Here is a 19,993-nt window from a genome sequence, read left to right as displayed (position 1 = left end):
TGCTAAGAGGTCTTCCTCGGTGAATATATTACCAGTGCTCTTGGATGGGTCTTCCTCAGCCAGGTTTGGTAAGAAGTTTTCCTCTGTGAATAACTTACTAGCGATCTTGGATAGGTCTTCCTCAGCTAGGTTTCCTAAAAGGTCTTCCTCTGTGAATATGTTACCAGAGGTCTTGGATGGGTCTTCCTCAGTTAGGTTTGCTATGAAGTCTTCCTCTGTGAATATGATACCAGTGGTCTTGGATGGGTCTTCCTCAGCTAGGTTTGCTAAAAAGTCTTCCTCTGTGAATATGTTACCATTGGTCTTTGATGGGTCATCCTCAGTTAGGTTTGCTATGAAGTCTTCCTCTGTGAATATGTTACCAGTGGTCTTGGATTGTTCTTCTTCAGTTAGGTTTGCTATAAAGTCTTCCTCTGTGAATATGTTACCAGTGGTCTTGAATGGGTCTTCCTCAGTTAGGTTTGCTATGAAGTCTTCCTCTGTGAATATGTTACCAGTGGTCTTGAAAGGGTCGTCCTCAGGTAGATTTGCTATGAAGTCTTCCTCTGTGAATATGTTAAGAAGTCTTCCTCTTTGAATATGTTACCAATGGTCTTGGATTGGTCTTCCTCAGCTAGGTTTGCTATAAAGTCTTCCTCTGTGAATATGTTACCAGTGGTCTTGGATGGGTCTTCTTCAGTTAGGTTTGCTATGAAGTCTTCCTTTGTGAGTATGTTACCAGTGGTCTTGGATGGGTCTTCTTCAGTTAGGTTTGCTATGAAGTCTTCCTCTGTGAATATGTTACCAGTGGTCTTGGATGGTTCTTCCTCAGTTAGGTTTGCTAAGAAGTCTTCCTCTGTTAATATATTAATAGTGCTCTTGGATGGGTCTTCCTCAGCTAGGTTTGGTAAGAAGTCTTCCTCTGTGAATAACTTACTAGCGATCTTGGATAGGTCTTCCTCAGCTAGGTTTCCTAAAAGGTCTTCCTCTGTGAATATGTTACCAGAGGTCTTGGATGGGTCTTCCTCAGTTAGGTTTGCTATGAAGTCTTCCTCTGTGAATATGTTACCAGTGGTCTTGAATGGGTCTTCCTCAGTTAGGTTTGCTATGAAGTCTTCCTCTGTGAATATGTTACCAGTGGTCTTGAAAGGGTCGTCCTCAGTTAGGTTTGCTATGAAGTCTTCCTCGTGGAATATGTTACCAGTGGTCTTGGATTGTTCTTCTTCAGCTAGGTTTGCTATGAAGTCTTCCTCTGTGAATATGTTACCAGTGGTCTTGGATGGTTCTTCCTCAGTTAGGTTTACTATGAAGTCTTCCTCTGTGAATATGTTACCAGTGGTCTTGGATGGTTCTTCCTCAGTTAGGTTTGCTAAGAGGTCTTCCTCGGTGAATATATTACCAGTGCTCTTGGATGGGTCTTCCTCAGCTAGGTTTGGTAAGAAGTTTTCCTCTGTGAATAACTTACTAGCGATCTTGGATAGGTCTTCCTCAGCTAGGTTTCCTAAAAGGTCTTCCTCTGTGAATATGTTACCAGAGGTCTTGGATGGGTCTTCCTCAGTTAGGTTTGCTATGAAGTCTTCCTCTGTGAATATGATACCAGTGGTCTTGGATGGGTCTTCCTCAGCTAGGTTTGCTAAAATGTCTTCCTCTGTGAATATGTTACCATTGGTCTTGGATGGGTCATCCTCAGTTAGGTTTGCTATGGAGTCTTCCTCTGTGAATATGTTACCAGTGGTCTTGGATGGTTCTTCTTCAGTTAGGTTTGCTATGAAGTCTTCCTCTGTGAATATGTTACCAGTGGTCTTGAATGGGTCTTCCTCAGTTAGGTTTGCTATGAAGTCTTCCTCTGTGAATATGTTACCAGTGGTCTTGAAAGGGTCGTCCTCAGTTAGGTTTGCTATGAAGTCTTCCTCTGTGAATATGTTAAGAAGTCTTCCTCTTTGAATATGTTACCAGTGGTCTTGGATTGGTCTTCCTCAGCTAGGTTTGCTATGAAGTCTTCCTCTGTGAATATGTTACCAGTGGTCTTGGATGGGTCTTCTTCAGTTAGGTTTGCTATGAAGTCTTCCTCTGTGAATATGTTAAGAAGTCTTCCTCTGTGAATATGTCACCAGTGGTCTTAAATGGGTCTTACTCAGCTAGATTTGCTTTGAAGTCTTCCTCTGTGAATATGTTACCAGTGGTCTTGGATGGGTCGTTTTCAGTTAGGTTTGCTATGAAGTCTTCTTCTGTGAATATGTTACCAGTGGTCTTGGATGGTTCTTCTTCAGTTAGTTTTGCTATGAAGTCTTCCTCTGTGAATATGTTACCAGTTGTTTTGGATGGGTCTTCCTCAGCTAGGTTTCCTAAAAAGTCTTCCTCTGTGAATATGTTACCAGTGGTCTTGAATGGGTCTTCCTCAGTTAGGTTTGCTAAGAAGTCTTCCTCTGTGAATATATTACCGGTGCTTTTGGATGGGTCTTCTCAGCTAGGTTTGGTAAGAAGTCTTCTTCTGTGAATAACTTACCAGCGATCTTGGATGGGTCTTCCTTAGCTAGGTTTCCTAAAAAGTCTTCCTCTGTGAATATGTTACCAATGGTCTTGGATGGGTCTTCCTCAGTTAGGTTTGCTATGAAGTCTTCCTCTGTGAATATGATACCAGTGGTCTTGGATGGGTCTTCCTCAGCTAGGTTTGCTAAAAAGTCTTCCTCTGTGAATATGTTACCATTGGTCTTGGATGGGTCTTCCTCAGTTAGGTTTGCTATGAAGTCTTCCTTTGTGAATATGTTACCAGTGGTCTTGGATGGTTCTTCTTCAGTTAGGTTTGCTATGAATTATTCCTCTGTGAATATGTAACCAGTGGTCTTGGATGGGTCTTCCTCAGCTAGGTTTGCTAAGAAGTCTTCCTCTGTGAATATGTTACCAGTGGTCTTGGATGGGTCATCCTCAGTTAGGTTTGCTATGGAGTCTTCCTCTGTGAATATGTTACCAGTGGTCTTGGATGGTTCTTCTTCAGTTAGGTTTGCTATGAAGTCTTCCTCTGTGAATATGTTACCAGTGGTCTTGAATGGGTCTTCCTCAGTTAGGTTTGCTATGAAGTCTTCCTCTGTGAATATGTTACCAGTGGTCTTGAAAGGGTCGTCCTCAGTTAGGTTTGCTATGAAGTCTTCCTCTGCGATTATGTTAAGAAGTTTTCCTCTTTCAATATGTTACCAGTGGTCTTGGATTGGTCTTCCTCAGCTAGGTTTGCTATAAAGTCTTCCTCTGTGAATATGTTACCAGTGGTCTTGGATGGGTCTTCTTCAGTTAGATTTGTTATGAAGTCTTCCCCTGTGAATATGTTAAGAAGTCTTCCTCTGTGAATATGTTACCAGTGGTCTTAGATGGGTCTTCCTCAGATAGATTTGCTTTGAAGTCTTCCTCTGTGAATATGTTACCAGTGGTCTTGGATGGGTCTTCCTCAGCTAGATTTGCTAGGAAGTCTTCCTCTGTGAATATGTTACCAGTGGTCTTGGATGGGTCATTTTCAGTTAGGTTTGCTATGAAGTCTTCTTCTGTGAATATGTTACCAGTGGTCTTGGATGGTTCTTTTTCAGTTAGGTTTGCTATGAAGTCTTCCTCTGTGAATATGTAACCTTTGGTCTTGGATGGGTCTTCCTCAGCGAGGTTTGCTATGAAGTCTTCCTCTGTGAATATGTTACCAGTGGTCTTGGATGGGTCTTCCTCAGTTAGGTTTGCTATGAAGTCTTCCTCTGTGAATATGTTACCAGTGGTCTTGGATTGTTCTTCTTCAGCTAGATTTGCTATGAAGTCTTCCTCTGTGAATATGTTACCAGTGGTCTTGGATGGTTCTTCCTCAGTTAGGTTTACTATGAAGTCTTCCTCTGTGAATATGTTACCAGTGGTCTTGGATGGTTCTTCCTCGGTTAGGTTTGCTAAGAGGTCTTCCTCGGTGAATATATTACCAGTGCTCTTGGATGGGTCTTCCTCAGCTAGGTTTGGTAAGAAGTTTTCCTCTGTGAATAACTTACTAGCGATCTTGGATAGGTCTTCCTCAGCTAGGTTTCCTAAAAGGTCTTCCTCTGTGAATATGTTACCAGAGGTCTTGGATGGGTCTTCCTCAGTTAGGTTTGCTATGAAGTCTTCCTCTGTGAATATGATACCAGTGGTCTTGGATGGGTCTTCCTCAGCTAGGTTTGCTAAAAAGTCTTCCTCTGTGAATATGTTACCATTGGTCTTTGATGGGTCATCCTCAGTTAGGTTTGCTATGAAGTCTTCCTCTGTGAATATGTTACCAGTGGTCTTGGATTGTTCTTCTTCAGTTAGGTTTGCTATAAAGTCTTCCTCTGTGAATATGTTACCAGTGGTCTTGAATGGGTCTTCCTCAGTTAGGTTTGCTATGAAGTCTTCCTCTGTGAATATGTTACCAGTGGTCTTGAAAGGGTCGTCCTCAGTTAGATTTGCTATGAAGTCTTCCTCTGTGAATATGTTAAGAAGTCTTCCTCTTTGAATATGTTACCAGTGGTCTTGGATTGGTCTTCCTCAGCTAGGTTTGCTATAAAGTCTTCCTCTGTGAATATGTTACCAGTGGTCTTGGATGGGTCTTCTTCAGTTAGGTTTGCTATGAAGTCTTCCTTTGTGAGTATGTTACCAGTGGTCTTGGATGGGTCTTCTTCAGTTAGGTTTGCTATGAAGTCTTCCTCTGTGAATATGTTAAGAAGTCTTCCTCTGTGAATATGTTACCAGTGGTCTTAAATGGGTCTTCCTCAGCTAGATTTGCTTTGAAGTCTTCCTCTGTGAATATGTTACCAGTGTTCTTGGATGGGTCTTCCTCAGCTAGATTTGCTATGAAGTCTTCCTCTGTGAATATGTTACCAGTGGTCTTGGATGGGTCGTTTTCTGTTAGGTTTACTATGAAGTCTTCTTCTGTGAATATGTTACCAGTGGTCTTGGAAGGTTCTTCTTCAGTTAGGTTTGCTATTAAGTCTTCCTCTGTGAATATGTTACCAGTGGTTTTGGATGGGTCTTCCTCAGCTAGGTTTCCTAAAAAGTCTTCCTCTGTGAATATGTTACCAGTGGTCTTGAATGGGTCTTCCTCAGTTAGGTTTGCTAAGAAGTCTTCCTCTGTGAATATATTACCGGTGCTTTTGGATGGGTCTTCTCAGCTAGGTTTGGTAAGAAGTCTTCTTTTGTGAATAACTTACCAGCGATCTTGGATGGGTCTTCCTCAGCTAGGTTTCCTAAAAAGTCTTTCTCTGTGAATATGTTACCAGTGGTCTTGGATGGTTCTTCTGTTAGGTTTGCTATGAAGTCTTCCTCAGGGAATATGTTACCAGTGGTCTTGGATGGGTCTTCCTCAGTTAGGTTTGCTATGAAGTCTTCCTCTGTGAATATGTTACCAGTGGTTTTGGATTGGTCTTCCTCAGCTAGGTTTGCGAAGAAATCTTCCTCTGTGAATATGTTATCAGTGGTCTTGGATGGGTCTTCCTCAGCGAGGTTTGCTATGAAGTCTTCCTCTGTGAATATGTTACCAGTGGTCTTGGATGGGTCTTCCTCAGTTAGGTTTGCTATGAAGTCTTCCTCTGTGAATATGTTACCAGTGGTCTTGGATTGTTCTTCTTCAGCTAGGTTTGCTATGAAGTCTTCCTCTGTGAATATGTTACCAGTGGTCTTGGATGGTTCTTCCTCAGTTAGGGTTACTATGAAGTCTTCCTCTGTGAATATGTTACCAGTGGTCTTGGATGGTTCTTCCTCAGTTAGGTTTGCTAAGAGGTTTTCCTCGGTGAATATATTACCAGTGCTCTTGGATGGGTCTTCTTCAGCTAGGTTTCCTAAAAGGTCTTCCTCTGTGAATATGTTACCAGTGGTCTTGGATGGGTCTTCCTCAGCTAGGTTTGCTCTGAAGTCTTCCTCTGTGAATATGTTACCATTGGTCTTGGATGGGTCATCCTCAGTTAGGTTTGCTATGAAGTCTTCCTCTGTGAATATGTTACCAGTGGTCTTGGATGGTTCTTCTTCAGTTAGGTTTGCTATGAAGTCTTCCTCTGTGAATATGTTACCAGTGGTCTTGAATGGGTCTTCCTCAGTTAGGTTTGCTATGAAGTCTTCCTCTGTGAATATGTTACCAGTGGTCTTGAAAGGGTCGTCCTCAGTTAGGTTTGCTATGAAGTCTTCCTCTGTGAATATGTTAAGAAGTCTTCCTCTTTGAATATGTTACCAGTGGTCTTGGATTGGTCTTCCTCAGCTAGGTTTGCTATAAAGTCTTCCTCTGTGAATATGTTACCAGTGGTCTTGGATGGGTCTTCTTCAGTTAGGTTTGCTATGAAGTCTTCCTCTGTGAATATCTTAAGAAGTCTTCCTCTGTGAATATGTTACCAGTGGTCTTAAATGGGTCTTCCTCAGCTAGATTTGCTTTGAAGTCTTCCTCTGTGAATAGGTTACCAGTGGTCTTGGATGGGTCTTCCTCAGCTAGATTTGCTATGAAGTCTTCCTCTGTGAATATGTTACCAGTGGTCTTGGATGGGTCGTTTTCAGTTAGGTTTGCTATGAAGTCTTCTTCTGTGAATATGTTACCAGTGGTCTTGGATGGTTCTTCTTCAGTTAGGTTTGCTATGAAGTCTTCCTCTGTGAAAATGTTACCAGTTGTTTTGGATGGGTCGTCCTCAGTTAGATTTGCTATGGAGTCTTCCTCTGATAATATGTTACCAGTGGTCTTGGATGGTTCTTCTTCAGTTTGGTTTGCTATGAAGTCTTCCTCTGTGAATATGTTACCAGTGGTCTTGGATGGTTCTTCCTCAGTTAGGTTTGCTAAGAAGTCTTCCTCTGTGAACATGTTACTAGTGGTCTTGGATGGGTCTTCCTCAGCGAGGTTTGCTATGAAGTCTTCCTCTGTGAATATGTTACCAGTGGTCTTGAATGGGTCTTCCTCAGTTAGGTTTGCTATGAAGTCTTCCTCTGTGAATATGTTACCAGTGGTCTTGGATTGTTCTTCTTCAGTTAGGTTTGATATGAAATCTTCCTCTGTGAATATGTTACCAGTGGTCTTGGATGTTTCTTCCTCAGTTAGGTTTGCTAAGAAGTCTTCCTCTGTGAATATATTACCAGTGCTCTTGGATGGGTCTTCCTCAGCTAGGTTTGGTAAGAGGTCTTCCTCTGTGAATAACTTACTAGCGATCTTGGATAGGTCTTCCTCAGCTAGGTTTCCTAAAAGGTCTTTCTCTGTGAATATTTTACCAGAGGTCTTGGATGGGTCTTCCTCAGTTAGGTTTGCTATGAAGTCTTCCTCTGTGAATATGATACCAGTGGTCTTGGATGGGTCTTCCTCAGCTAGGTTTGCTAAAAAGTCTTCCTCTGTGAATATATTACCATTGGTCTTGGATGGGTCTTCCTCAGTTAGGTTTGCTATGAAGTCTTCCTTTGTGAATATGTTACCAGTGGTCTTGGATTGGTCTTCCTCAGTTAGGTTTGCTATGAAGTCTTCCTCTGTGAATATGATACCAGTGGTCTTGGATGGGTCTTCTTCAGCTAGGTTTGCTAAAAAGTCTTCCTCTGTGAATATGTTACCATTGGTCTTGGATGGGTCTTCCTCAGTTAGGATTGCTATGAAGTCTTCCTTTGTGAATATGTTACCAGTGGTCTTGGATGGTTCTTCTTCAGTTACGTTTGCTATGAAGTATTCCTCTGTGAATATGTAACCAGTGGTCTTGGATGGGTCTTCCTCAGTTAGGTTTGCTATGAAGTTTTCCTCTGTGAATATGTTACCAGTGGTCTTGGATAGGTCTTCCTCAGCTAAGTTTGCTAAGAAGTCTTCCTCTGTGACTATGTTACCAGTGGTCTTGAAAGGGTCGTCCTCAGTTAGGTTTGCTATGAAGTCTTCCTCTGTGATTATGTTAAGAAGTCTTCCTCTTTCAATATGTTACCAGTGGTCTTGGATTGGTCTTCCTCAGCTAGGTTTGCTATAAAGTCTTCCTCTGTGAATATGTTACCAGTGGTCTTGGATGGGTCTTCTTCAGTTAGGTTTGCTATGAAGTCTTCCTCTGTGAATATGTTAAGAAGTCTTCCTCTGTGAATATGTTACCAGTGGTCTTAGATGGGTCTTCCTCAGCTAGATTTGCTTTGAAGTCTTCCTCTGTGAATATGTTACCACTGGTCTTGGATGGGTCTTCCTCAGCTAGATTTGCTATGAAGTCTTCCTCTGTGAATATGTTACCAGTGGTCTTGGATGAGTCATTTTCAGTTAGGTTTGCTATGAAGTCTTCTTCTGTGAATATGTTACCAGTGGTCTTGGATGGTTCTTTTTCAGTTAGGTTTGCTATGAAGTCTTCCTCTGTGAATATGTTACCAGTGGTCTTGGATGGTTCTTCTTCAGTTTGGTTTGCTATGAAGTCTTCTTCTGTGAATATTTTACCAGTGGTCTTGGATAGTTCTTCCTCAGTTAGGTTTGCTAAGAAGTCTTCCTCTGTGAATATGTAACCTTTGGTCTTGGATGGGTCTTCCTCAGCGAGGTTTGCTATGAAGTCTTCCTCTGTGAATATGTTACCAGTGGTCTTGGATGGGTCTTCCTCAGTTAGGTTTGCTATGAAGTCTTCCTCGTTTAATATGTTACCAGTGGTCTTGGATTGTTCTTCTTCAGCTAGGTTTGCTATGAAGTCTTCCTCTGTGAATATGTTACCAGTGGTCTTGGATGGTTCTTCCTCAGTTAGGTTTACTATGAAGTCTTCCTCTGTGAATATGTTACCAGTGGTCTTGGATGGTTCTTCCTCAGTTAGGTTTGCTAAGAGGTCTTCCTCGGTGAATATATTACCAGTGCTCTTGGATGGGTCTTCCCCAGCTAGGTTTGGTAAGAAGTTTTCCTCTGTGAATAACTTACTAGCGATCTAGGATAGGTCTTCCTCAGCTAGGTTTCCTAAAAGGTCTTCCTCTGTGAATATATTACCAGAGGTCTTGGATGGGTCTTCCTCAGTTAGGTTTGCTATGAAGTCTTCCTCTGTGAATATGATACCAGTGGTCTTGGATGGGTCTTCCTCAGCTAGGTTTCCTAAAAAGTCTTCCTCTGTGAATATGTTACCATTGGTCTTGGATGGGTCTTCCTTAGTTAGGTTTGCTATGAAGTCTTCCTTTGTGAATATGTTACCAGTGGTCTTGGATGGTTCTTCTTCAGTTAGGTTTGCTATGAAGTATTCCTCTGTGAATATGTAACCAGTGGTCTTGGATTGGTCATCCTCAGTTAGGTTTGCTATGGAGTCTTCCTCTGTGAATATGTTACCAGTGGTCTTGAATGGGTCTTCCTCAGTTAGGTTTGCTATGAAGTCTTCCTCTGTGAATATGTTACCAGTGGTCTTGAAAGGGTCGTCCTCAGTTAGGTTTGCTATGAAGTCTTCCTCTGTGAATATGTTAAGAAGTCTTCCTCTTTGAATATGTTACCAGTGGTCTTGGATTGGTCTTCCTCAGCTAGGTTTGCTATGAAGTCTTCCTCTGTGAATATGTTACCAGTGGTCTTGGATGGGTCTTCTTCAGTTAGGTTTGCTATGAAGTCTTCCTCTGTGAATATGTTAAGAAGTCTTCCTCTGTGAATATGTCACCAGTGGTCTTAAATGGGTCTTCCTCAGCTAGATTTGCTTTGAAGTCTTCCTCTGTGAATATGTTACCAGTGGTCTTGGATGGGTCTTCCTCAGCTAGTTTTGCTATGAAGTCTTCCTCTGTGAATATGTTACCAGTGGTCTTGGATGGGTCGTTTTCAGTTAGGTTTGCTATGAAGTCTTCTTCTGTGAATATGTTACCAGTGGTCTTGGATGGTTCTTCTTCAGTTAGGTTTGCTATGAAGTCTTCCTCTGTGAATATGTTACCAGTGGTTTTGGATGGGTCTTCCTCAGCTAGGTTTCCTAAAAAGTCTTCCTCTGTGAATATGTTACCAGTGGTCTTGAATGGGTCTTCCTCAGTTAGGTTTGCTAAGAAGTCTTCCTCTGTGAATATATTACCGGTGCTTTTGGATGGGTCTTCTCAGCTATGTTTGGTAAGAAGTCTTCTTCTCTGAATAACTTACCAGCGATCTTGGATGGGTCTTCCTCAGCTAGATTTCCTAAAAAGTCTTCCTCTGTGAATATGTTACCAGTGGTCTTGGATGGGTCTTCCTCAGTTAGGTTTGCTATGAAGTCTTCCTCTGTGAATATGATACCAGTGGTCTTGGATGGGTCTTCCTCAGCTAGGTTTACTAAAAAGTCTTCCTCTGTGAATATGTTACCAGTGGTCTTGGATGGTTCTTCTTCAGTTAGGTTTGCTATGAAGTATTCCTCTGTGAATATGTAACCAGTGGTCTTGGATGGGTCTTCCTCAGTTAGGTTTGCTATGAAGTCTTCCTCTGTGAGTATGTTACCAGTGGTCTTGGATGGGTCTTCCTCAGCTAGGTTTGCTAAGAAGTCTTCCTCTGTGAATATGTTACCAGTGGTCTTGAAAGGGTCGTCCTCAGTTAGGTTTGCTATGAAGTCTTCCTCTGCGATTATGTTAAGAAGTTTTCCTCTTTCAATATGTTACCAGTGGTCTTGGATTGGTCTTCCTCAGCTAGGTTTGCTATAAAGTCTTCCTCTGTGAATATGTTACTAGTGGTCTTGGATGGGTCTTCTTCAGTTAGGTTTGTTATGAAGTCTTCCCCTGTGAATATGTTAAGAAGTCTTCCTCTGTGAATATGTTACCAGTGGTCTTAGATGGGTCTTCCTCAGCTAGATTTGCTTTGAAGTCTTCCTCTGTGAATATGTTACCAGTAGTCTTGGATGGGTCTTCCTCAGCTAGATTTGCTAGGAAGTCTTCCTCTGTGAATATGTTACCAGTGGTCTTGGATGGGTCATTTTCAGTTAGGTTTGCTATGAAGTCTTCTTCTGTGAATATGTTACCAGTGGTCTTGGATGGTTCTTTTTCAGTTAGGTTTGCTAAGAAGTCTTCCTCTGTGAATATGTTACCAGTGGTCTTGGATGGTTCTTCTTCAGTTTGGTTTGCTATGAAGTCTTCCTCTGTGAATATGTTACCAGTGGTCTTGGATGGTTCTTCCTCAGTTAGGTTTGCTAAGAAGTCTTCCTCTGTGAATATGTAACCTTTGGTCTTGGATGGGTCTTCCTCAGCGAGGTTTGCTATGAAGTCTTCCTCTGTGAATATGTTACCAGTGGTCTTGGATTGGTCTTCCTCAGTTAGGTTTGCTATGAAGTCTTCCTCTGTGAATATGTTACCAGTGGTCTTGGATTGTTCTTCTTCAGCTAGGTTTGCTATGAAGTCTTCCTCTGTGAATATGTTACCAGTGGTCTTGGATGGTTCTTCCTCAGTTAGGTTTACTATGAAGTCTTCCTCTGTGAATATGTTACCAGTGGTCTTGGAAGGTTCTTCCTCGGTTAGGTTTGCTAAGAGGTCTTCCTCGGTGAATATATTACCAGTGCTCTTGGATGGGTCTTCCTCAGCTAGGTTTGGTAAGAAGTTTTCCTCTGTGAATAACTTACTAGCGATCTTGGATAGGTCTTCCTCAGCTAGGTTTCCTAAAAGGTCTTCCTCTGTGAATATGTTACCAGAGGTCTTGGATGGGTCTTCCTCAGTTAGGTTTGCTATGAAGTCTTCCTCTGTGAATATGTTACCAGTGGTCTTGGATTGTTCTTCTTCAGCTAGGTTTGCTATGAAGTCTTCCTCTGTGAATATGTTACCAGTGGTCTTGGATGGTTCTTCCTCAGTTAGGTTTACTATGAAGTCTTCCTCTGTGAATATGTTACCAGTGGTCTTGGATGGTTCTTCCTCGGTTAGGTTTGCTAAGAGGTCTTCCTCGGTGAATATATTACCAGTGCTCTTGGATGGGTCTTCCTCAGCTAGGTTTGGTAAGAAGTTTTCCTCTGTGAATAACTTACTAGCGATCTTGGATAGGTCTTCCTCAGCTAGGTTTCCTAAAAGGTCTTCCTCTGTGAATATGTTACCAGAGGTCTTGGATGGGTCTTCCTCAGTTAGGTTTGCTATGAAGTCTTCCTCTGTGAATATGTTAAAAAGTCTTCCTTTGTGAATATGTTACCAATGGTCTTGAATGGGTCGTCCTCAGTTAGATTTGCTATGGAGTCTTCCTCTGTTAATATGTTACCAGTTGTCTTGGATGGTTCTTCTTCAGTTTGGTTTGCTATGAAGTCTTCCTCTGTGAATATGTTACCAGTGGTCTTGGATGGTTCTTTCTCAATTTGGTTTGCTAAGAAGTCTTCCTCTGTTAATATGTTACTAGTGGTCTTGGATGGGTCTTCCTCAGCGAGGTTTGCTATGAAGTCTTCCTCTGTGAATATGTTACCAGTGGTCTTGAATGGGTCTTCCTCAGTTAGGTTTGCTATGAAGTCTTCCTCTGTGAATATGTTACCAGTGGTCTTGGATTGTTCTTCTTCAGTTAGGTTTGCTATGAAGTCTTCCTCTGTGAATATGTTACCAGTGGTCTTTGATGGTTCTTCCTCAGTTAGGTTTGCTAAGAAGTCTTCCTCTGTGAATATATTACCAGTGCTCTTGGATGGGTCTTCCTCAGCTAGGTTTGGTAAGAAGTCTTCCTCTGTGAATAACTTACTATCGATCTTGGATAGGTCTTCCTCAGCTAGGTTTCCTAAAAGGTCTTCCTCTATGAATATGTTACCAGAGGTCTTGGATGGGTCTTCCTCAGTTAGGTTTGCTATTAAGTCTTCTTCTGTGAATATGATACCAGTGGTCTTAGATGGGTCTTCCTCAGCTAGGTTTGCTAAAAAGTCTTCCTCTGTGAATATATTACCATTGGTCTTGGATGGGTCTTCCTCAGTTAGGTTTGCTATGAAGTTTTCCTTTGTGAATATGTTACCAGTGGTCTTGGATGGGTCTTCCTCAGTTAGGTTTGCTATGAAGTCTTCCTCTGTGAATATGATACCAGTGGTCTTGGATGGGTCTTCCTCAGCTAGGTTTGCTAAAAAGTCTTCCTCTGTGAATATGTTACCATTGGTCTTGGATGGGTCTTCCTCAGTTAGGTTTGCTATGAAGTCTTCCTTTGTGAATATGTTACCAGTGGTCTTGGATGGTTCTTCTTCAGTTAGGTTTGCTATGAAGTCTTCCTCTGTGAATATGTAACCAGTGGTCTTGGATGGGTCTTCCTCAGTTAGGTTTGCTATGAAGTCTTCCTCTGTGAATATATTACCAGTGGTCTTGGATGGGTCTTCCTCAGCTAGGTTTGCTAAGAAGTCTTCCTCTGTGAATATGTTACCAGTGGTCTTGAAAGGGTCGTCCTCAGTTAGGTTTGCTATGAAGTCTTCCTCTGTGATTATGTTAAGAAGTCTTCCTCTTTCAATATGTTACCAGTGGTCTTGGATTGGTCTTCCTCAGCTAGGTTTGCTATAAAGTCTTCCTCTGTGAATATGTTACCAGTGGTCTTGGATGGGTCTTCTTCAGTTAGGTTTGCTATGAAGTCTTCCTCTGTGAATATGTTAAGAAGTCTACCTCTGTAAATATGTTACCAGTGGTCTTAGATGGGTCTTCCTCAGCTAGATTTGCTTTGAAGTCTCCCTCTGTGAATATGTTACCAGTGGTCTTGGATGGGTCTTCCTTAGCTAGATTTGCTATGAAGTCTTCCTCTGTGAATATGTTACCAGTGGTCTTGGATGGGTCATTTTCAGTTAGGTTTGCTATGAAGTCTTCTTCTGTGAATATGTTACCAGTGGTCTTGGATGGTTCTTTTTTAGTTAGGATTGCTATGAAGTCTTCCTCTGTGAATATGTTACCAGTGGTCTTGAATGGTTCGTCCTCAGTTAGGTTTGGTCTGAAGTCCTCCTCTGTGAATATGTTAAAATGTCTTCCTCTTTTAATATGTTACCAGTGGTCTTGGATGGGTCTTCCTCAGTTAGGTTTGCTATGAAGTCCTCCTCTTTGAATATGTTACCAGTGGTCTTGGATGGTTCTTCTTCAGTTAGGTTTGCTATGAAATCTTCCTCTGTGAATGTTACCAGTGGTCTTGAATGGGTCGTCCTCAGTTAGGTTTGCTATGGAGTCTTCCTCTGTTAATATGTTACCAGTGGTCTTGGATGGTTCTTCTTCAGTTTGGTTTGCTATGAAGTATTCCTCTGTGAATATTTTACCAGTGGTCTTGGATGGTTCTTCCTCAGTTAGGTTTGCTAAGAAGTCTTCCTCTGTGGATATGTTACCAGTGGTCTTGGATGGGTCTTCCTCAGCGAGGTTTGCTATGAAGTCTTCCTCTGTGAATATGTTACCAGTGGTCTTGGATGGTTCTTCTTCAGTTAGGTTTGCTATGAAGTCTTACTCTGTGAATATGTAACCAGGTGTCTTGGATGGGTCTTCCTCAGTTAGGTTTGCTAAGAAGTCTTCCTCTGTGAATATGTTACCAGTGGTCTTGGATGGGTCTTCCTCAGCGAGGTTTGCTATGAAGTCTTCCTTTGTGAATATGTTACCAGTGGTCTTGGATGGTTCTTCTTCAGTTAGGTTTGCTATGAAGTATTCCTCTGTGAATATGTAACCAGTGGTCTTGGATGGGTCTTCCTCAGTTAGGTTCGCTATGAAGTCTTCCTCTGTGAATATTTTACCAGTGGTCTTGGATGGTTCTTCCTCAGTTAGGTTTGCTAAGAAGTCTTCCTCTGTGAATATGTTACCGGTGGTCTTGGATGGGCCTTCCTCAGCGAAGTTTGCTATGAAGTCTTCCTCTGTGAATATGTTACCAGCGATCTTGGATGGGTCTTCCTCAGTTTGGTTTGCTATGAAGTCTTCCTCTGTGAATATTTTACCAGTGGTCTTGGATGGTTCTTCATCAGTTAGGTTTGCTAAGAAGTCTTCCTCTGTGAATATGTTACCGGTGGTCTTGGATGGGCCTTCCTCAGCGAAGTTTGCTATGAAGTCTTCCTCTGTGAATATGTTACCAGTGGTCTTGGATGGGTCTTCCTCAGTTAGGTTTGCTATGAAGTCTTCCTCTGTGAATATGTTACCAGTGGTATTGGATTGTTCTTCTTCAGCTAGGTTTGCTATGAAGTCTTCCTCTGTGAATATGTTAACAGTGGTCTTGGATGGTTCTTCCTCAGTTAGGTTTGCTTACCAGTGGTCTTGGATGGTTCTTCCTCAGTTAGGTTTGCTAAGAAGTCTTCCTCGGTGAATTTATTACCAGTGCTCTTGGATGGGTCTTCCTCAGCTAGGGTTGGTAAGAAGTCTTCCTCTGTGAATAACTTACTAGCGATCTAGGATAGGTCTTCCTCAGCTAGGTTTCCTAAAAGGTATTCCTCTGTGAATATGTTACCAGAGGTCTTGGATGGGACTTCCTCAGTTAGGTTTGCTATGAAGTCTTCCTCTGTGAATATGTTACCAGTGGTCTTGGATGGGTCATCCTCAGTTAGGTTTACTATGAAGTCCTCCTCTGTGAATATGTTACCAGTGGTCTTGGATGGTTCTTCTTCAGTTAGGTTTGCTATGAAGTCTTCATCTGTGAATATGTTACCAGTGGTCTTGAATGGGTCTTTCTCAGTTAGGTTTGCTATGAAGTCTTCCTCTGTGAATATGTTACCAGTGGTCTTGGTTGGGTCTTCCTCAGCTAGGTTTGCTAAGAAGTCTTCCTCTGTAAATATGTTACCAGTGGTCTTGAAAGGGTCGTCCTCAGTTAGGTTTGCTATGAAGTCTTCTCTGTGAATATGTTAAGAAGTCTTCCTCTTTGAATATGTTACCAGTGGTCTTGGATTGGTCTTCCTCAGCTAGGTTTGCTATAAAGTCTTCCTCTGTGAATATGTTACCAGTGGTCTTGGATGGACCTTCTTCAGTTAGGTTTGCTATGAAGTCTTCCTCTGTGAATATGTTAAGAAGTCTTCCTCTGTGAATATGTTACCAGTGGTCTTAGATGGGTCTTCCTCAGCTAAATTTGCTTTGAAGTCTTCCTCTGTGAATATGTTACCAGTGGTCTTGGATGGGTCTTCCTCAGCTAGATTTGCTATGAAGTCTTCCTCTGTGAATATGTTACCAGTGGTCTTGGGTGGGTCGTTTTCAGTTAGGTTTGCTATGAAGTCTTCTTCTGTGAATATGTTACCAGTGGTTTTGGATGGTTCTTCTTCAGTTAGGTTTGCTATGAAGTCTTCCTCTTTGAATATGTTACCAGTGGTTTTGCATGGGTCTTCCTCAGCTAGGTTTCCTGAAAAGTCTTCCTCTGTGAATATGTTTCCAGTGGTCTTGAATGGGTCTTCCTCAGTTAGGTTTGCTAAGAAGTCTTCCTCTGTGAATATATTACCAGTGCTTTTGGATGGGTCTTCTCAGCTAGGTTTGGTAAGAAGTCTTCTTCTGTGAATAACTTACCAGCGATCTTGGATGGGTCTTCCTCAGCTAGGTTTCCTAAAAAGTCTTCCTCTGTGAATATGTTACCAGTGGTCTTGGATGGTTCTTCTTCAGTTAGGTTTGCTATGAAGTCTTCCTCTGTGAATATGTTACCAGTGGTCTTGGATGGGTCTTCCTCAGTTAGGTTTGCTATGAAGTCTTCCTCTGTGAATATGTTACCATTCGTTTTGGATGGGTCTTCCTCAGCTAGGTTTCCTAAAAAGTCTTACTCTGTGAATATGTTTCCAGTGGTCTTGAATCGGTCTTCCTCAGTTAGGTTTGCTAAGAAGTCTTCCTCTGTGAATATATTACCAGTGCTTTTGGATGGGTCTTCCTCAGCTAGGTTTGGTAAGAAGTCTTCTTCTGTGAATAATTTACCAGCGATCTTGGATGGGTCTTCCTCAGCTAGGTTTCCTAAAAAGTCTTCCTCTGAGAATATATTACCATTGGTCTTGGATGGGTCTTCCTCAGTTAGGTTTGCTATGAAGTCTTCCTTTGTGAATATGTTACCAGTGGTCTTGGATGGTTCTTCTTCAGTTAGGTTTGCTATGAAGTCTTCCTCTGTGAATATGTTACCAGTGGTTTTGGATGGGTCTTCCTCAGCTAGGTTTCATAAAAAGTCTTCCTCTGTGAATATGTTACCAGTGGTCTTGAATGGGTCTTCCTCAGTTAGGTTTGCTAAGAAGTCTTCCTCTGTGAATATATTACCGGTGCTTTTGGATGGGTCTTCTCAGCTAGGTTTGGTAAGAAGTCTTCTTCTCTGAATAACTTACCAGCGATCTTGGATGGGTCTTCCTCAGCTAGGTTTCCTAAAAAGTCTTCCTCTGTGAATATGTTACCAGTGGTCTTGGATGGGTCTTCCTCAGTTAGGTTTGCTATGAAGTCTTCCTCTGTGAATATGATACCAGTGGTCTTGGATGGGTCTTCCTCAGCTAGGTTTACTAAAAAGTCTTCCTCTGTGAATATGTTACCATTGGTCTTGGATGGGTCTTCCTTAGTTAGGTTTGCTATGAAGTCTTCCTTTGTGAATATGTTACCAGTGGTCTTGGATGGTTCTTCTTCAGTTAGGTTTGCTATGAAGTATTCCTCTGTGAATATGTAACCAGTGGTCTTGGATGGGTCTTCCTCAGTTAGGTTTGCTATGAAGTCTTCCTCTGTGAGTATGTTACCAGTGGTCTTGGATGGGTCTTCCTCAGCTAGGTTTGCTAAGAAGTCTTCCTCTGTGAATATGTTACCAGTGGTCTTGAAAGGGTCGTCCTCAGTTAGGTTTGCTATGAAGTCTTCCTCTGCGATTATGTTAAGAAGTTTTCCTCTTTCAATATGTTACCAGTGGTCTTGGATTGGTCTTCCTCAGCTAGGTTTGCTATAAAGTCTTCCTCTGTGAATATGTTACTAGTGGTCTTGGATGGGTCTTCTTCAGTTAGGTTTGTTATGAAGTCTTCCCCTGTGAATATGTTAAGAAGTCTTCCTCTGTGAATATGTTACCAGTGGTCTTAGATGGGTCTTCCTCAGCTAGATTTGCTTTGAAGTCTTCCTCTGTGAATATGTTACCAGTAGTCTTGGATGGGTCTTCCTCAGCTAGATTTGCTAGGAAGTCTTCCTCTGTGAATATGTTACCAGTGGTCTTGGATGGGTCATTTTCAGTTAGGTTTGCTATGAAGTCTTCTTCTGTGAATATGTTACCAGTGGTCTTGGATGGTTCTTTTTCAGTTAGGTTTGCTAAGAAGTCTTCCTCTGTGAATATGTTACCAGTGGTCTTGGATGGTTCTTCTTCAGTTTGGTTTGCTATGAAGTCTTCCTCTGTGAATATGTTACCAGTGGTCTTGGATGGTTCTTCCTCAGTTAGGTTTGCTAAGAAGTCTTCCTCTGTGAATATGTAACCTTTGGTCTTGGATGGGTCTTCCTCAGCGAGGTTTGCTATGAAGTCTTCCTCTGTGAATATGTTACCAGTGGTCTTGGATTGGTCTTCCTCAGTTAGGTTTGCTATGAAGTCTTCCTCTGTGAATATGTTACCAGTGGTCTTGGATTGTTCTTCTTCAGCTAGGTTTGCTATGAAGTCTTCCTCTGTGAATATGTTACCAGTGGTCTTGGATGGTTCTTCCTCAGTTAGGTTTACTATGAAGTCTTCCTCTGTGAATATGTTACCAGTGGTCTTGGATGGTTCTTCCTCGGTTAGGTTTGCTAAGAGGTCTTCCTCGGTGAATATATTACCAGTGCTCTTGGATGGGTCTTCCTCAGCTAGGTTTGGTAAGAAGTTTTCCTCTGTGAATAACTTACTAGCGATCTTGGATAGGTCTTCCTCAGCTAGGTTTCCTAAAAGGTCTTCCTCTGTGAATATGTTACCAGAGGTCTTGGATGGGTCTTCCTCAGTTAGGTTTGCTATGAAGTCTTCCTCTGTGAATATGTTACCAGTGGTCTTGGATTGTTCTTCTTCAGCTAGGTTTGCTATGAAGTCTTCCTCTGTGAATATGTTACCAGTGGTCTTGGATGGTTCTTCCTCAGTTAGGTTTACTATGAAGTCTTCCTCTGTGAATATGTTACCAGTGGTCTTGGATGGTTCTTCCTCGGTTAGGTTTGCTAAGAGGTCTTCCTCGGTGAATATATTACCAGTGCTCTTGGATGGGTCTTCCTCAGCTAGGTTTGGTAAGAAGTTTTCCTCTGTGAATAACTTACTAGCGATCTTGGATAGGTCTTCCTCAGCTAGGTTTCCTAAAAGGTCTTCCTCTGTGAATATGTTACCAGAGGTCTTGGATGGGTCTTCCTCAGTTAGGTTTGCTATGAAGTCTTCCTCTGTGAATATGTTAAAAAGTCTTCCTTTGTGAATATGTTACCAATGGTCTTGAATGGGTCGTCCTCAGTTAGATTTGCTATGGAGTCTTCCTCTGTTAATATGTTACCAGTTGTCTTGGATGGTTCTTCTTCAGTTTGGTTTGCTATGAAGTCTTCCTCTGTGAATATGTTACCAGTGGTCTTGGATGGTTCTTTCTCAATTTGGTTTGCTAAGAAGTCTTCCTCTGTTAATATGTTACTAGTGGTCTTGGATGGGTCTTCCTCAGCGAGGTTTGCTATGAAGTCTTCCTCTGTGAATATGTTACCAGTGGTCTTGAATGGGTCTTCCTCAGTTAGGTTTGCTATGAAGTCTTCCTCTGTGAATATGTTACCAGTGGTCTTGGATTGTTCTTCTTCAGTTAGGTTTGCTATGAAGTCTTCCTCTGTGAATATGTTACCAGTGGTCTTGGATGGTTCTTCCTCAGTTAGGTTTGCTAAGAAGTCTTCCTCTGTGAATATATTACCAGTGCTCTTGGATGGGTCTTCCTCAGCTAGGTTTGGTAAGAAGTCTTCCTCTGTGAATAACTTACTATCGATCTTGGATAGGTCTTCCTCAGCTAGGTTTCCTAAAAGGTCTTCCTCTATGAATATGTTACCAGAGGTCTTGGATGGGTCTTCCTCAGTTAGGTTTGCTAAGAAGTCTTCCTCTGTGAATATATTACCAGTGGTCTTTGTTGGGTCATCCTCAGTTAGGTTTACTATGAAGTCCTCCTCTGTGAATATGTTACCAGTGATCTTGGATGGTTCTTCTTCAGTTAGGTTTGCTATGAAGTCTTCCTCTGTGAATATGTTACCAGTGGTCTTGAATGGGTCTTTCTCAGTTAGGTTTGCTATGAAGTCTTCCTCTGTGAATATGTTACCAGTGGTCTTGGTTGGGTCTTCCTCAGCTAGGTTT

At 42.0% G+C, this 19,993-nt stretch overlaps 1 protein-coding gene across 1 annotated transcript in view; it reads right to left on the bottom strand.

The window, feature by feature from the left end:
- The window catches only part of LOC137640920 (WASH complex subunit 2-like), a 56,511-nt gene that overhangs the window by 35,698 nt on the left and 820 nt on the right, over positions 1-19,993 (bottom strand). The window contains exons 2-12 of the mRNA XM_068373379.1: positions 19,563-19,985; positions 19,167-19,349; positions 18,283-19,059; positions 15,278-15,526; positions 14,709-14,957; positions 13,431-13,745; positions 12,455-12,703; positions 12,059-12,241; positions 11,175-11,951; positions 7,588-7,836; positions 6,532-6,978 (exon numbers count right to left, since the gene is read on the bottom strand). Coding sequence (XP_068229480.1) covers positions 6,532-6,978; positions 7,588-7,836; positions 11,175-11,951; positions 12,059-12,241; positions 12,455-12,703; positions 13,431-13,745; positions 14,709-14,957; positions 15,278-15,526; positions 18,283-19,059; positions 19,167-19,349; positions 19,563-19,985 — 4,101 coding nt within the window. The remainder of the gene's footprint in view (positions 1-6,531; positions 6,979-7,587; positions 7,837-11,174; positions 11,952-12,058; positions 12,242-12,454; positions 12,704-13,430; positions 13,746-14,708; positions 14,958-15,277; positions 15,527-18,282; positions 19,060-19,166; positions 19,350-19,562; positions 19,986-19,993) is intronic.

The sequence above is a fragment of the Palaemon carinicauda genome, chromosome 5 (genome assembly GCF_036898095.1).
Source record: "Palaemon carinicauda isolate YSFRI2023 chromosome 5, ASM3689809v2, whole genome shotgun sequence".
NCBI lineage: Eukaryota > Metazoa > Arthropoda > Malacostraca > Decapoda > Palaemonidae > Palaemon > Palaemon carinicauda.
The sequence above is the reverse complement of the archived record's forward strand: the minus strand, read 5'-3'. Positions and strand labels throughout refer to the sequence as shown.